This window comes from Octopus sinensis, linkage group LG6, assembly GCF_006345805.1.
Source record: "Octopus sinensis linkage group LG6, ASM634580v1, whole genome shotgun sequence".
In the NCBI taxonomy this organism is placed as follows: Eukaryota; Metazoa; Mollusca; class Cephalopoda; order Octopoda; family Octopodidae; genus Octopus; species Octopus sinensis.
The window spans coordinates 20412991-20428897 of record NC_043002.1 but is presented as its reverse complement, the minus strand read 5'-3'; the positions used below and the strand labels follow the sequence as shown (position 1 = coordinate 20428897).

The 15907-nt window shown below is 39.6% G+C and overlaps 1 protein-coding gene across 3 annotated transcripts in view; it reads right to left on the bottom strand.

Annotated features, from left to right (window-relative positions):
* LOC115213064 (corrinoid adenosyltransferase) overlaps positions 1–15907 on the bottom strand; it is a 159465-nt gene that overhangs the window by 114604 nt on the left and 28954 nt on the right. The window contains exon 1 of one of the 3 annotated variants that reach the window (XM_029781974.2): positions 2136–2536. The exons of 1 other annotated variant lie outside the window; for it this stretch is intronic. In XM_029781974.2, the coding sequence (XP_029637834.1) occupies positions 2136–2140 (5 nt within the window). In that variant the 5' untranslated portion in view covers positions 2141–2536. Of the gene's footprint in view, positions 1–1449; positions 1631–2135; positions 2537–15907 lie in introns of those variants that run through there. One more of the 3 variants, XM_029781973.2, reaches the window with a different exon arrangement.

Sequence of the window (15907 nt, the reverse complement as noted above, 5' to 3'; positions counted from 1 at the left end):
GTTTCCCAGTGACCCCAAATTTTTCAACCTAAGGTGGTGAATTGTTTTTGTTTTTTCCCCCTTCTTATCACTCTTATGTATATATTTAAGTCTAATATTACATATATACATATATGTATAACGTATATATTATATATGTAATTAAAGGTGTCTAATTTCACATTCACATACTATCCCCAAACCCCACCACACACATACACAACCCGGTGATGCTTTGGATCAGTTAACAAATGAGAATTCTGTTGGTTTAAGGCTAAAGTACATATGCTTCGCCCTTAATTGGCAATAGTAAAGCGAGTGGCTGAGACCATCTCTTTAGTCTTGTTCCTTTACAACTCACAAACAACCTCAAGTCCTTGAAGTGAAGCGCCCACAACTACCAACCCTTATAAATAAACAGCTATTACCCTATACCGCAACTCCAGCAAAATCAGCATCTAGACAATGACAGGTGCCTTCGTGCATCGCACAGCTCTCTCCAGCCACCGAAACTGCAGCAATCCTTTTGGACCTTTGCCAAAAGACTTCTCCACCAATTCTGCGGAATACTCCTTAAACACGATAGTTCTGTAATCAATACTTCTACAGACAAAGCCTCAACATTTGTTGCTAACCTTTGTAACCAACTCCACGTTGCACGCAGTAGGTAAATCTTCAAAACTATCTTTCTCTACTTCACAAGGCTCACTTACTGTCATACACGCACATACATGCCATGTAACCTTATGGTTCTGATAATGTCCTTTCCAGTCCTCCCCACTAAATTCTTCTTCATCTTCTCTCTCTTTCTCTCTCCTAGGGATACATCATAAGCCCCACTGACCCTGCCAACTATCGCCGTTTCGCACCCACTTCGAACAACTCAAAAGTCAGGGAGACAGTAATTATTAATAACCTTCTCTAACACCTTCAATGCCTTTCCTTCTTTAGTGACAACCACCATGATGTCCGCAAATGTAGATCTACAGGAAATCTATGCCCCCAAGTCACTCATTAGTGAGCTCTGACTCTCAACATTAAAAAAGCTATCGACCGTATCTGGCACGCGAATCTTTTGGCAAAACTGGTCGCCTCTGTGCTTCAACCATCTCTCATTACGTGGCCGGGTGGAGATGAACGATGCCCGTAGGTTTTATAACATCAACGAGATTGGTCTATATTTTTCCTGCTGATGAAGGAAATAAAAGAAAATTTTGTACAACTAATTATTGTTGTTATCACAATGAACTAAACTTTTATAATTTTCTGTAAGCTAATTGATATCTGCACTATGTGTTTGTCTATCTGGTTCCCAAATCCATTACCTTGTTTCGGGGAAAGTTTGTGTGCGAGTATGTATCAACCTTCAGCAAATCTTCGAAGTACAATAAATAAAGCTACATTTAAATATAATTATGGAAAAAAAAAATAATAATGTAAGGTGCGGCATTCTAGTGGAATTGAACTTACGAGATAAGACGTTGAGTGGCCGTTTTATAATTCAAAGCCAACAATGTTTTCACACAATTTCGAAGCATGTTTACAAAAGCGTGTTTATCAAGTTCAGAGAAACAACCGGTGTTAACAAGTAGCTTTGGAGTTATCTCCCATCTTACGTACGCCAAATATCTCGTGCTATTTGGAACCGACTGAAGTGAGAGAGACAGGTACAGAGTAACAAGGCTGAGTTCAAATCCTTCGTGAATGACTTAAAATCTGTGAGATCGATTTAGTAAATTGTACCAGTAATATAACCCCTTTCTCTCTTTGAACGAAGAAGCAGAGAGAGAAAAAATAAAGATAATAAGGTTGCAAGACGCAACGTAAATTTTAGGAAAATAAAAATAAGAAATAAGTGGAAATTTTACTGGTGCGTGTGTTACATTATAAGGCACAAAAAGAAAATGACTCTCCCCAGACAACAAAATATGCTTCAACACACGAACTCATATAAAGAATCTTGCAGACCAAATCCAAAAACGAAATATAAATCAAAAGACAATATCGAGACAGATTAAATTTAAAATGATGAGTGAAAAAAAAGAAAGAAAAGAGCGAAAAATGAAATAAAGTAAAAGTACAAAGATATATAAAGAGCGAGGAATTAAATCGAAAAAATGACAAATTTCAAGATTTAAACGAATAACAAACAGTACCTCATTTTAGTCAGAAGAAAACAGCAAATTACTCATTAAAAAATATCCTTTACTTTAAAATGAAAGAAACTTCCACCTTATCTTAACACCTAACAATATACCACGTCACGAATTCCTAATGATCCAAAGAGGTGGGAGGCTTTATGCGGTCACTCAACTTGCTAGAAATAGCAGTCACAGTTTTTGCAATTCACGCCACCATTCCAAAAAGAAGGGAAATAATAGATAGGTAAATGTAGTCCTGAAGCCAGTATATCTGAATAACAGATGAGACGGTCACATGTGGAGCGCTGGCGATCATAAGTCAACAGCAACCACGTCGTTTAAAACTCCACCTAATGAACTCTGCTGTCTACGTCACCCGTTATTTGACTTTGGACTAATCTACACATACAGAAAATGAATGCAGGCATGACCAAGTGATTTTAGATGTTCGTTTTGCAATCATTTCGCCTCGATTTTCATCATACTAACGTGGCATCTTAGACAAATGCTTTGTTAAATTAAGCTTGGGTCGACCAAAATCTTTGGTAGAGGGCAATGACCAATACGACTTTTTTTTAAAGACTGTATCTATGACTAAATTATCCAATTTGTCTTATTTTTAAGACTGTAGGCTGTGATTTAAGGGAGAACACTGAGCGACTGCAGGCATCGTCGTTGACTCGTGTGACATCGAGTAGGTGGAATCCTGTAGGAAGTCTTGTACCAGAAAATAAGTGATTGTGGAGTACTCATCCATTTGTGCTATAAATCGATCGGTCGTTAGATCTAGTGATTGGACCACTGAGACATTCATTGTCAAAACCGCTGCATTCAGGTGCCAGTTGGGTTCTTCCCAGCATGGGTTCAAATTCCCTACACGCATAAAACGACCATAATGAATATGATCACACACACTCCCTATACACGCATAAAAATATGATGATAAGTATAATCATAGATAGACAGATAGATAATACATGCATACGACAGGATTGTTTTGGTTTCCGTCAACCAAATCTAGTCACTAGTCTGGAGCCATACTCTCTTTACTTGTTTCAGTCATTTGACTGGGGCCATGCTGGAGCACCGCCTTGAGTTGAGCAAATCGTTGGTGAATGAAGATTTGCTTAGAATGTTTCTGTGTTTCTGATGCATTACCCCAGATATGTAAGCAGTAGACTTCTTAGAAAGAGTAGTTAATCTTCCATCAAATCATACGCTACCATCTAAAAGAGAGAAAAATTAAGAATAAAGTAGATAATGTAATTCTAGATAACACAATGTCTGTATTTAAAAAAAACGGGATGGTTAGAGGTGTAAGAGATGGGCTTAGAGTTATAGAAACCCATGGGCTTGTATAGAGAAATAGAATTCCAAAAGCTTCTATAGTAATACAAAACCTCACGAGTTTTAGAGTGATATAGAATCACATAGATTTCTCTAAAGATATAAGAACACATGAGCTTGTGTAGAGATGTAGAATTTCAAGGTCTTATACAGGTATAGAAAATCCTACGAGCTTCTATAGAGACATAAAATCACATGGACTTGAACAGAGATATAAAATCTTGCTGGCTTATATAGATATTAGTCCAGTGGGATTATAGTGATATAGAGAATCATGGGTTTATACAGAGAAATAAAAACCCATGGACTTATACAGAGATATAGAGTTCTATGGTCTTATGTTGAGATGTATAAGCCCATGAACTAATATAGAGATATAGCATCCCATTGACTTGTATAATAATAATAATAATGTTCCTTCTTGAGCCATGCCAGGCTTATAAGGGCAGTTTTCTCAGTTTCAGTGGCGTAGAAATTCCCCACCTGGATTGGACACCAGTCCATCGCAGGATTACTCATTTTTGCCAGCTGAGTGGACTGGAGCAACGTGAAAATGAAGTGTTTTGCTCAAGAACACAATGCATCGCCCGGTCCAGGAATCGAAATCACAACCTTACAATCATGAGTTCGACACCCTAACTACTAAGCCATGCGCCTCCACTATTGCCTTGTATAGAGATTTAGAATTCCATGGGTTTCTATACAAGCATGAAAAGCCATTGGCTTGTTTCGATATATAAAACCTGTGAGCTTTTATAGGGATATATAATCCCATTAGAGTAGCAGAAGAAAGAGTGTCTGTAGTGTTGAATCACTTCTTATCAGCTTGGTTATCTTTTATCTGGAAATGATCTGAAATGTTGGTATGTGAAGCAGCAGGTCTCCCCCAATGTGAGTCACACTGAATTTTGTAGTTAATGAGATGAAATATTTTTCAATTTAGAAGAGGAAGCCTAGTCTCTGCAACAGGACCTTTGAGAATGGAGTTGGGGCAGTCTGTTATTTAATCTGGAGCCCAGAGAACTAAGAAAAGGCTCATAAATATTTGACAGGTTTTGATCAATAACAAAATAGCTTCACAGAAACATTTCATCTTAAATCAATGAGAAGTGTGCTTTATTGCTGAAACATATCCCTTTTACTTGTTTCAGTCATTTGACTGTGGCCATGCTTATTCTTTGTAAGCCTAGTACTTATTCTATCGCTCACTTTTGCAGAACCGTTAAGTTACAGGGACGTAAACACACCAGCATCGGTTGTCAAGAGATGCTGGGTCGACAAACATATACACACACACACATATATATATATATATATATACGATACATATATACGATGGGCTTCTTTCAGTTTCTGTCTACCACTCACAAGGCTTTGGTTGGCTTGAGGCTATAATAGAAAACACTTGTCCAAGGTGCCACGCAGTGGGACTGAACCCAGAACCATGTGGTTGGTAAGCAAGCTACTTACCACACAGCCACTCCTGCGCCTATGACATATAATAATAATAAAAATGAAATTATTTTGTATAGTGCTCAGGTGCACTACAACTCATCAAAGGTACATGTATAGTACATTGAATAGTACAGGAAAGTGAATAGTGTAAGAGTCATGATATACCTGTGTGCACGCATATGGAGGTGGGAATAACAGGTGTAGTGTTGGTGAATTTCAGGAAGCTTGGAAGTTTTAAAGGATGCAATGTCTTGGCAACTAGCAACTGATGCAGGTAGTTTGTTCCATGCTTCAGCAACTCTGAGTGTTAAAACTGTTTCCAAAAGTATGTAAAAGTTAAAGGAATTCCAAAAATACTAATTCTTCTAAGGGTCATTTGGGAAGGTATGCTGGGGCACTGCCTTGAAGAATTTTTAGTTGAATGGATTGACCCTAGTACTTAATTTTATTTTAAGCCTGGTACTTATAGTCAGTCTTGTTTGCTGAACCACTAAGTTACAGGGATGTAAACACACCAACACCGGTTGTCAAGTGGTGGTGGGTGACACAGACACACATATATACAAGCTTCTTTCATTTTCCAACTATCAAATCCACTCATAAGGTTTTGGTCGACCCAAGGCTATAACAGAAGACACTTGCCCAAGGTGCCATGCAGTGTGACAACCCAGAATCATGTAGGCAATAAGCAAGCTTCTTTATTTCATTATATTGGCCATAAGGCCTTACACAGAGAAAGGAAGCTGCGGGCTGGACGTAGACATAACGTTATATGAAATGAAAATGATGATTAATGGGGGAAAAAAATGACGCCCACCGATTGATTTTTCATCTCTTGTATATTGTAGGCAACAAACCTCTATACTGTTCACAATATTTAATAACAAAAGGAACTTTCAATAACACTGAAGCTTTTCGAACCTCTTATCCATATTCCTCCTCAACATCGCTTGTGCCCGCATCCTCCGCTATCACCCATGCCTCATTCAAGATCAAAGCGGGTGCCGTGTCGGCGTCGCCAGGGTACAAGCGATATTTCTCATTGAGTCCCTCCAGCCTATATGTCACGGGCAACGTTATGACCTCCACAGCTATCTGCGGAGGCCATTCAGAATCCTGTGTGCAGGCTAAAGGTGCTCCCTTATGGTGTTTTTCAACCTCTCCGCCTCTATAGAAGAAGACCAATATCCAATTCTACCATTGGCAGCACAGTTCCCGCCAACGATATCTCTTCCCCTGCCAGTGGCACAACCCCAACTGACGAGGTTCGGGACATTCCAGTACTATGTCACCGACTGCCAGCAATGTCCCGTTTCTCTTCCTCTTTCTTTTCAACTGAGGGAGGGTGCATCTCCTCTGTGACCGGGAGATTCGCCTCCCCTTCCTCATCCCTAGGTTCTTTCGGTGAGCACCCATTGTTGCTCACTTTTTTCCTCTTGCGGTCCCTCTTTGAGGAATCCTCCACCTCCTCGGCCGCCTTCATTCCCTCTTCTACAAAGGTCTCACTCAACTGCTCCAGGACCTTACTTTGTTCCTGGGAACAGTTTTTCTTTATATGGCCAGGCTCCAGGCACCGATGACACATGGAGGGGGCGACCCTCAAGAATCACTGGGTACCTGCACCCGGCCATTTTCAAAAAAATTGGCTGATTGGGTCCAAAGTGTCAAAACAGCTTTTGACCCAACCCAATCACAACCCTAGGAAAAGGATCTGTAAAGTTGACTTTGGCAGGATTAGAACTCAGGACATACTGCAAGCTGCTTTGTTCTGGGTTTTAACTATTCTGCCAAGTTACCTCCTAGAAATAATTGTTTCTAATTTAGGCACAGGGCCAACAACTTTGAGGGGAAGGTGTTAGTTGATTACCTCAATGCTAGTATGTGACTGTTACTTCATTTTATTAACCCTAAAATGATGAAAGACAAAGCTGACCTCAGTGGGATTGGAACAGTAATACACAGCCCATCCAAAGTACCATGGATCACAGGTTGGCCTGTTGTGCTTACCTTGGATCATAGGGCGACCCGTTGTGCTTGAGGAGACCTATTGAGTTAAGTACATCAACATCAAAATGAAAATCAAATGGAAGTTGTAGTTGTGATACCTGTGCCGCTGGCATGTAAAAAGCATCATCCGAACGTGGCTGATGCCAGCACCCCCTTGACTGGCTCCCATGCTGGTGGCACGTAAAAAGTACCAACTGATTGTGGACGTTGCCAGCCTCGTCTGGCACCTGTGTCGGTGGCACATAAAAAGCACCCACTACACTCACGGAATGGTTGGCGTTAGGAAGGGCATCCAGCTGTAGAAACACTGCCAGATCAGACTGGAGCAGCCTCCTGGCTTCCCAGACCCCGGTCAAACCGTCCAACCCATGCTAGTATGGAAAGCGGATGTTAAACGATGATGATGAATACTGTTCTATATTTTTGAGATGAGGAATTCTGTACATTATTTACATTGGATGCATATATGTCCTCATCTTGTTTGTTGTTACCACAACGTTTCAGCCTTCATCAGGTGTCCCAGTAGAATTTTGAACCCAGCCCTGGGTTTTCATTCCTAAGGTATTTTTTTTTGCTTATGTTATTATCATTATTATTATTTATTCAAGGCACTGCCTGGAATTGACTACTAACCCCAATATTCCGAGTTCAATTCCAGGCAGTGCCTTGAATAAATAATAATAATAATAATATCAAGGAAAAAAAAAACCTCAGTAATGAGAACCCAGGGTTGGGTTCAAAAATCAACCAGGACACCTGATGAAGGCTGGTGAGTAAATCAGCTGAAACATTGTGGTAACAACAAACAAGATGAGGACACATAACTGTCCAATGTAAATAACGTACAATAATAATGTTTCTAATATAGCCACAAGACCAGAGGTTTTGGGGGGCTGGTGGGTCACTTGATTACATTGCTGCTAATACTTGACTTGTATTTTTAGTTTATCCACTTCATTGAGACAAAAAGCTAAACTGACTCTGACAAGGATGGAACATAATAATAATAATAATAATAATAGACCTTTCTACTACAGGCACAAGGGCTGAAATTTTGAGGGAAGGAGCTAGTTGATTACATCAACCCCAGTGTTCAAATGGTACTATTTTACCAATCTCAAAAGGATGAAAAGCAGAGTCAACCTCAGCAGAATTTGAACTCAGGCAGACGAAATGCCATGAAGCATTTTGCCCAGCATGCTAATGATTCTGCCAGCTCACCACCTCAATAATAATAATAATCCTGTCTACTAAAGGCACAAGGCCTGAAATTTTTGGGAAGAGGTTAAGTTGATTACATCAACCCTAGAACTCAACTGGTGTTTAATTTGTCAACCCTAAAAAGGATGAAAGGTAAAGTTGACCTTGGCAGAGTTTGAACTCAGAACGTAAAGATATACGAAATGACACTCAACATTTTGTCCAGCATGCTAACAATTCTGCCAGCTCACCACCTTGATAACAATAATAATAAATGCTCTGATGCATTATCAGGCAGTGGCTCTCATGGCTTCTGATCTTAAATGACTGGAAGTGTTATCATGTACATTGTTTTGTCTTGGTATAGAAGATGGGCTACAGCAAATATTCTGCTCAATACCACAGATTTGCTTGTCAGTTCTTTGACCTTAACCAGTTGTTCCTTAGTGGCTGACAATATGTGCATCTCTGATCACAAGAAGTAGTGGGGGAGCATCATAGCCATGTGTTGAGAGGAATTCTTTGGGGTTTGGATAATTCACCTTTGGAAACATGGATGTTTCATTCAACATCCTTAAATAACCCTTATTCAGGGACCTTTTGAGCGGGATGGGCTACTCGACCTGAAGAAAATTCTAACTTGCAAGTTCATGCACTGTTTATCTTGATATGAGATCACCATGTTGTGCACATATGGTTGTGATGCATGTGCCTGGTGTACCCTTATCAGACGGGTAGTCATGATGGATATACTGGGCTTCATATATTTTACCCCAGTGTCACTTTGATGGCATGCACTGCTCTCTCACTCAATAATAATAATAATTTCTAATATGACCACAAGATCATGGTTTGGGAAAGAGTGTAGCTATTTTAATCAACTGCTTTAGTTCACTGATTCATATTTTATCACACTGGAAAGATGAAGCTGAAAGACATAAAAGAGTTCAGCAGGATATAAAGAATTAAACACTGCAATAAAGTATTCAATCATCATAAACAGTTTTATTAATTACAGATTTCATGAGGAATTTATCAAAAAAATCCTCAGATTTTCAAAATAAATAAAATTTATTGACATTACAAAGTTTTGTTTTCATTTTTCTTCCCATTCACACTGCTTCATTTAAAGCACCCGAGATGAATTGCAGTATGATATGGTTGAATGTATCTGTATGGTACCCCACTGTGAGTGTTGTATTTTGTGTGCGGGTACACCATGTACCTCTATAAAAAACAAAAAATGTGTTGCTCTCAGTTTCTGTATAAAACCAGATACTCTGTATGTCTCTGTAACAAAGGAGGTACTTTCATTGTTTCCCTAATAATAGGAGAACCCCAAGTATCACAGTTAATAAGTACTTTCAAAGCATCTATAAACAAGTATCCGTGGACCTCTGTTTATGAGGTGCTCCAGAGTGTCTCTGTAATAAGTGAAGTATTTTCACTAAGTCCACAGTATATGAAATACTCCGTTTCCCAGACGGTGACTCTGAGAATAAGTGGATATTTCACAGAATAGTAAGGTAAGAAAAACATCTTGGAATGATTTAACAAAAAAAAAAAGATCACACATACACAAGCAACTACATGTATGCATACATACACACACATATATATATACTCAAACATACATTATTATTATAAAAGACCTGGAATTAGTAATTAATTAGTTGACTCGTGCAGATTGAGTTTTGAATAATTAATGTTATTCCACTCTATCTTACAGTATTGAGTCTTTTTTTTTTTTTTTGATTAACTGCAATTCACGAGTACGAAACCAACATTTAAATATACACAAAAACACACATAAGTATAACTTGCTCACTCTCTTTGATATGCTTATTCAACATGCTAACTTGTCCTTATAAAAACAACAGCCCCAAATATTCCATCAATCAAGACCCATTGTCTTGAAAAAAAAAATTATAAACGGAATACTATGTCTGAAATGTTTTTCATTATAAGTACAATGGACTGGAGCTAGAGGAGCCATTGAGACAATTTGTCAAGCTTCTCCCAGAGGAGAGAAAAATTAGACTCACTACCCACATGAAGTTTGAGAGTCACTTCACCTCCAGGAGTAATTTGATTTTCCTTGCCAAATAGTTCCTTTAGGCTCTAATCATGTTTAACATAACCAGGGACTGATCTGGCACTAACACAATGCTACATTGTTACCTTAAGTAAAGGATAAACCGGGGTAATTTTCCTCTTTAGATGAAGTGCAAAAGCAAATCGAATCCTTGGAGTCATCCGACGATCATTTGACTTCATCACCCCTGTTGTCTTCGTCCAGCTGTACAAGTCTCTAGTTTGCTCGATTCCTGAATATGGACACACAGTTTGGCAACCCCGGCATAAGGCAATGTGTTGTGAGTTGGAGGATGTTCAGAGGCGTAACACCAAACCCACTGCATCCTTGAAAGAAAAGCCATACCCAGAGCGTTTGGTTGCATTAAACCTGCCTAGTCTCGAACATCACCGTCTCAGGGGGGATATGATCAATATGTATAAGTATATACATGGCCTGTACCTGACCAACCGCCCCCAATTCAACTACTTCCAAGGCAGAAATACGAGAGGACACTGAAATTGGAAAGATCACACTGCAGGCTCAACATTAGAAGCTGCTTTTTCGTACAGCGTGTGAAGGCCACCTGGAACAGTCTGCCAAACAGTGTGGTCGCAGCTCCATCAGTCAATGCCTTCAAGAACAGGCTTGATGCAAATTGGAGGGAGCTTCCTGCAAAATTTGACCCTGTCTGTTACTATTAGCTACAACTGTCAAAGTGTTGTACCACACAACAAATTAATTATACTAGTGGAAAAGGACCTGTGAACAAGCTCCTAGGAGCTTCAACACGGAAACCATCCAGTATCCAGTAAGTATAAGATTTTAAAACTATTCTCCGAACCGGTCTTTACATAAATAGTTTGTTGTTTTTACTAAAGTAATTAAATTTATACACACTTGCATGAGTGCATATACACGCATATATATATATATACTCACAAACATCTATCAAAATATCTGAATGTAGACACCGACCTGAACAAGTGCTGAATACCACTACACAAGTCTAGAGAGAGTAACAGTACGGGCAGAAATCTGGCAGGCGGAGTTTCGGATAAACTCCCCATCAAAACAGAGAAACCAACTTATGTAGGCGTCCTGATCCGAAACTCCACCGTTCGGCATATAGGGAATGTAAGCGCTGTAGGTGGTAATCAAAATGTTTAGATTAGCTACAGGGTGCGGCAGAAAGGTTTCCCCGATTTCAAAGGTTAATAAAAAGCAAACACATGAAGATAGAAGGAAAAACGATGCTCTCCACTCCAGGCCATGGAGGGTACTACCTGAAACAGAAAAGAAAATGGCATTTGATGAACTTCATAGAAATACAAAGTTTTTTCATGCATTTTCCATGTGTTTGTTTTTTATTAACCTTCGAAATCGGAGCAACCTTTCTGCCGCACCCTGTACTTCCTTGCTCCAGATTAACTCAGAGGGTGTTTACTGCCCACACTGAATAAAGCCACATTACGCATTACAAGTTTCACTTCTCTTGTTTAAACATTCACACACGGTATACGTCAACGAATGGAATATACAACAATTATTCTCTCACTTCACTTCTCTTATTTGATCAATATAAAGTACGCAAATCGTTGTCTCTAACTGACGGCGGGACGGTCCCGCAGTACGAATATACGTACGGTGGGGCTGTCCCGCAGTACGTATATACGTACGGCAGGGCGGTCCCGCGATACGTATATACACACACATATACTCATAAAGTCGCTTAATAATCCATAAGTCAGAGTAAAAAAACAAACAATAGGAACAAACGCATACATATATTTGAATGTACCAAAGGGTGAAAGATTAGTAGAGTTTATTTATTCGCTCGGAATTTCTTTACCACGAACTTTGAGTAAGCAATGGAGCGAACCATCAGCTTCGAACGAATATATAATCCATATATAACAGTGACTAGTTAATATAATTAACAAATATATTATCAGATACATATAAGAACAACCGTCCGTCACTCATCATAACACACAACACACCCAGATATTATACATACATTGTCGGATATATAAACATATACATCGCAACACAACAAACACACCCAAATATTATACATACATTGTCGGATATATAAACATATTCATCGCAACACAACAAACACACCCAAATATTATACATACATTGTCGGATATATAAACATATACATCGCATCACACAAACATAACTCGACAAAGAATACATCCATACAAAACAAACAACAGTCTGAATTTACGAAAACAAAGCGCGACTCGCTTCATCATCCGGAAAGGTATTTCCTTGCGAAGAAATGGCATTTCCTTTCGAAGACGGGCGACTTGATGGGAGTGTTGATCTCATAGAAAGGATTCAGAGTGTGTTTGATGTAAATCTCGTAGACGTCTGTGAAGAAATTCTTGATGCCGTCCTCGTGTTTGACGTCGTGTAACATAATGAATCGGATGCGACTGGCCGTGACGAAGGACGAGACGAACCATTCGTTGAATTTGTCGCCGATCTTCAGATACATGTTGTTCGTCGTCCACATCTGTTCGTCGACCAGGTCCAGCGCGGCGTGAGCTATGAACTGGTTCAAGTGTCGGTGGTCGTCCTTCTTCAGGTCGTGGTTCTTGTGATTGGGCGGACAGGTTTCCATCTCGAATATCGGATTGTCGTGGTGTCCGACGATTGCGAAGTAATAACTCCCAGACATGGCCTTCCGGAAGACTTGTTCAATAATCCACAAATAAATATATATAGTAATAAATTTACTTTAAATATGCATATATAAATGTATATACTCGTAAATATCCAGTTATTTAGATACAGATATATGCATATAGATATATATATTCTATGGTAAACAGTGGAATATGATTTTATCTGCCAACACGGCTGATACGTCGCCTCCAAATTATTGAGTTGTGTTAATTACGTCCCTTGGGAAAGGAACTCTTTTCTGTTGGAAAACGGCTGGAAAAACATGAAAGTTACCTCCCTTGTATCATTAATAAATTTTGCGTGTGTGCGCATTGTGACTAATAGAATTGCCAAATTGTCAACTCACTGGGAATGACTCTCTCAAGATATTTTTGTTGGACGCTTCAATACAGCACCAATGTTTTTTTCTTCTTCTATGTATGTATTTCACTGATATGTACGTCCTTTTTTCTATAAGAATGTGGTAAAGTATAATAATAATAATAATAATAATGAAATTATTGTATACAGTGCTCAGGTGCCCCACAACTTGTCAGAAAGTGCGTATAGAGTATATGCAGTAATGTACAAATGTCTGGAAAGTAAGCAGTGTATGAGTCAGATACATGCTTGCGTGTGTATGGAGGAGAGAAAATCAGGTGTAGTGTTGGCGAATCTCAGGAAGCATGGAAGTTTTGAAGGATGAAGTGCTCCGACAACTAACAACTGATGCTGGCAGTTTGTTCCATGCTTCAGCAACTCTCAGCGTGAAAAACTGTTTCCGAAAGTCATGGGATGTGCTGTTTTCTGACTTTGTAAATATGTCCACGGGTGTTAGACAGGTGGAGTTTGAAAAGGTGCTCAGAGTTTTTGTTAGTAAGATGGTTAATAATTTTATGGGTGTCTGCCAAGTCAGCTGCCAGACGTCGGAGTTTCAATGTGTCCATGCCCAAGGAAGTATATCCATGGCCATCGCGACCTGGGATTTACGATGTTAACATTCCCCTTGAGCAGTTATAAATCGACATGCGCAAGGAAGTGGGACAAAGTCCGATATTCTGTGAAAGTGGATTGAGCTTTGAGGTTTAGTGCAGGGCCTGAGGAGGAGACAAAATTTGGGGCTGGGATGAGAGTCAAGAGGGCCTGTGTAGAAGTGGAATGAAAACCAGTCTGAGAAGAGCAGCCGTTTCGTATCCAATCCCTCGTGCTTGCACTAACCCCTATGTGCAGCACTTATCTCTCAGAACGTTGAACCTTTTGAATTTCCACTATGCCCATACTTTTCTCAACTAGGGGCCATATGATCCCTGAGGGTCCATATAAGATTTTTGGGGTTCCACATAAAATAGTAAATTGGGGGATCCACAATGGTATTTTAAGGGCCACTGAAAAAAATGATGCTTTATATGTATGTATTGCAAGAAACAGCTAGGTTTCTTTCTTGAACATTTTCCATAGTTCAATCTACACAAATTAATGCGTGAAAAACAAAAATAGAAATTTTGAAAGACGTTCCTCTAAAACTAGTTTTTAAACATTGAATGTCTATGAGGTCCACCCATATAAAGTAGTAATGAAAGGGATCTATAGATAAAAAAATGGTTGAGAACGCCTGGTTTAAGTGGTATGTTAACATATAATGGTATCAGTTTCTCTGATCTCTGGGGGCCTGCCGTAACTATGGGCACTGGTCCTTCCTCCAGACATGGAAAGTAAGGAAATTTCTTTTTCAGAGTGTATACCATTACCCATGGTCATTTAGATGGCCTCCGTAATTGGTGGAAGGGAAGGAGGATGATATATTTACCCTGGAGATATGACCTGACTTACAACAGAGTGGACTCTGCTAAAGGAGAGAATGATAATTTGTATCAATATTAATCAACTTGGAAAGGAAAACACAAAAGGTCTCTAGTAACAGTAGTAGTTGTTGTTGTTTTTGTGCTTGGTCCCCAGATCAACCCTCATTTAGCAAGCCTATTGTCAAAGATGGAACAGTGGGTGAAAAAAAGTAAGTCGACTCAGAAAAGAAGGGTTGGTATGCCATAACCCCAAAACACAACACAATAATTATTAACATAACATAAAGGAGCACTCCGTTGGTTGCGATGACGGTCCCAGCTGATACGATCATCGGAACAGCTTGCTCGTGAAATTAACGCACAAGTGGCTGAGCACTCCACAGACACGTGTATCCTTAACGTAGTTCTCGAGGAGATTCAGCGTGACACAGTATAACAAGGCTGGCCCTTTGAAATACAGGTACTACTCATTTTTGCCAGCTGAGTGGACTGGAGCAATATGAAATAAAGTGTTTTGCTCAAGGACACAACACACCGCCAGGAATTGAACTCACGACCTTACGATCATGAGCCGAATGCCCTTAACCACTAAGCCACGAGCCTTCACATGACATAGATATACTCAATGAGGAGTCCTGGTCTCGGGTTAAACAACAGCAACAGCCATCTGGTTGATGGACAAACACTCACTCACCAACACACTCCAACACCCAAAACACAAACACACTATCTTCACAATCTAATCCTTCTACTAATACCACAATGGCCTCTGCAACTCAGGGCTAGCTAGTTGCATACTGTGCCCATCCAAGTCCTACTTTGACCTCTATTTCTTCTCTCGTCACCCGTCTTCCTTCCTTCCCTCCCTTGGTGACTTTCTTAACAAGCACTGTATATTTGTCCCAGTTGTGAGACAAGTACTCTATAGTAGATATCAAAAGGTCAAAACATGTTAAAGGGCTGTATATTTAAGTTTATATTATCCAGCAGCAGTTGTGGTTCAGTGTAGAATGAGACAATTGGGTGAAGCTGATTTGGCACAGCTGACTGGATGATGTTTTGGTGGTAGAACATTTTGACCCTGGAGGCAAACAGCATTGAGGATGAATGAAGCCAGCTCAACCCACCCCGGGTGAATGCTGTCTCAAGACAAGTAGACAAGACAAATATACACACAAAAATATAAACATACAGTCAGAGAGACTGAGAGATAGAGGGGTGAG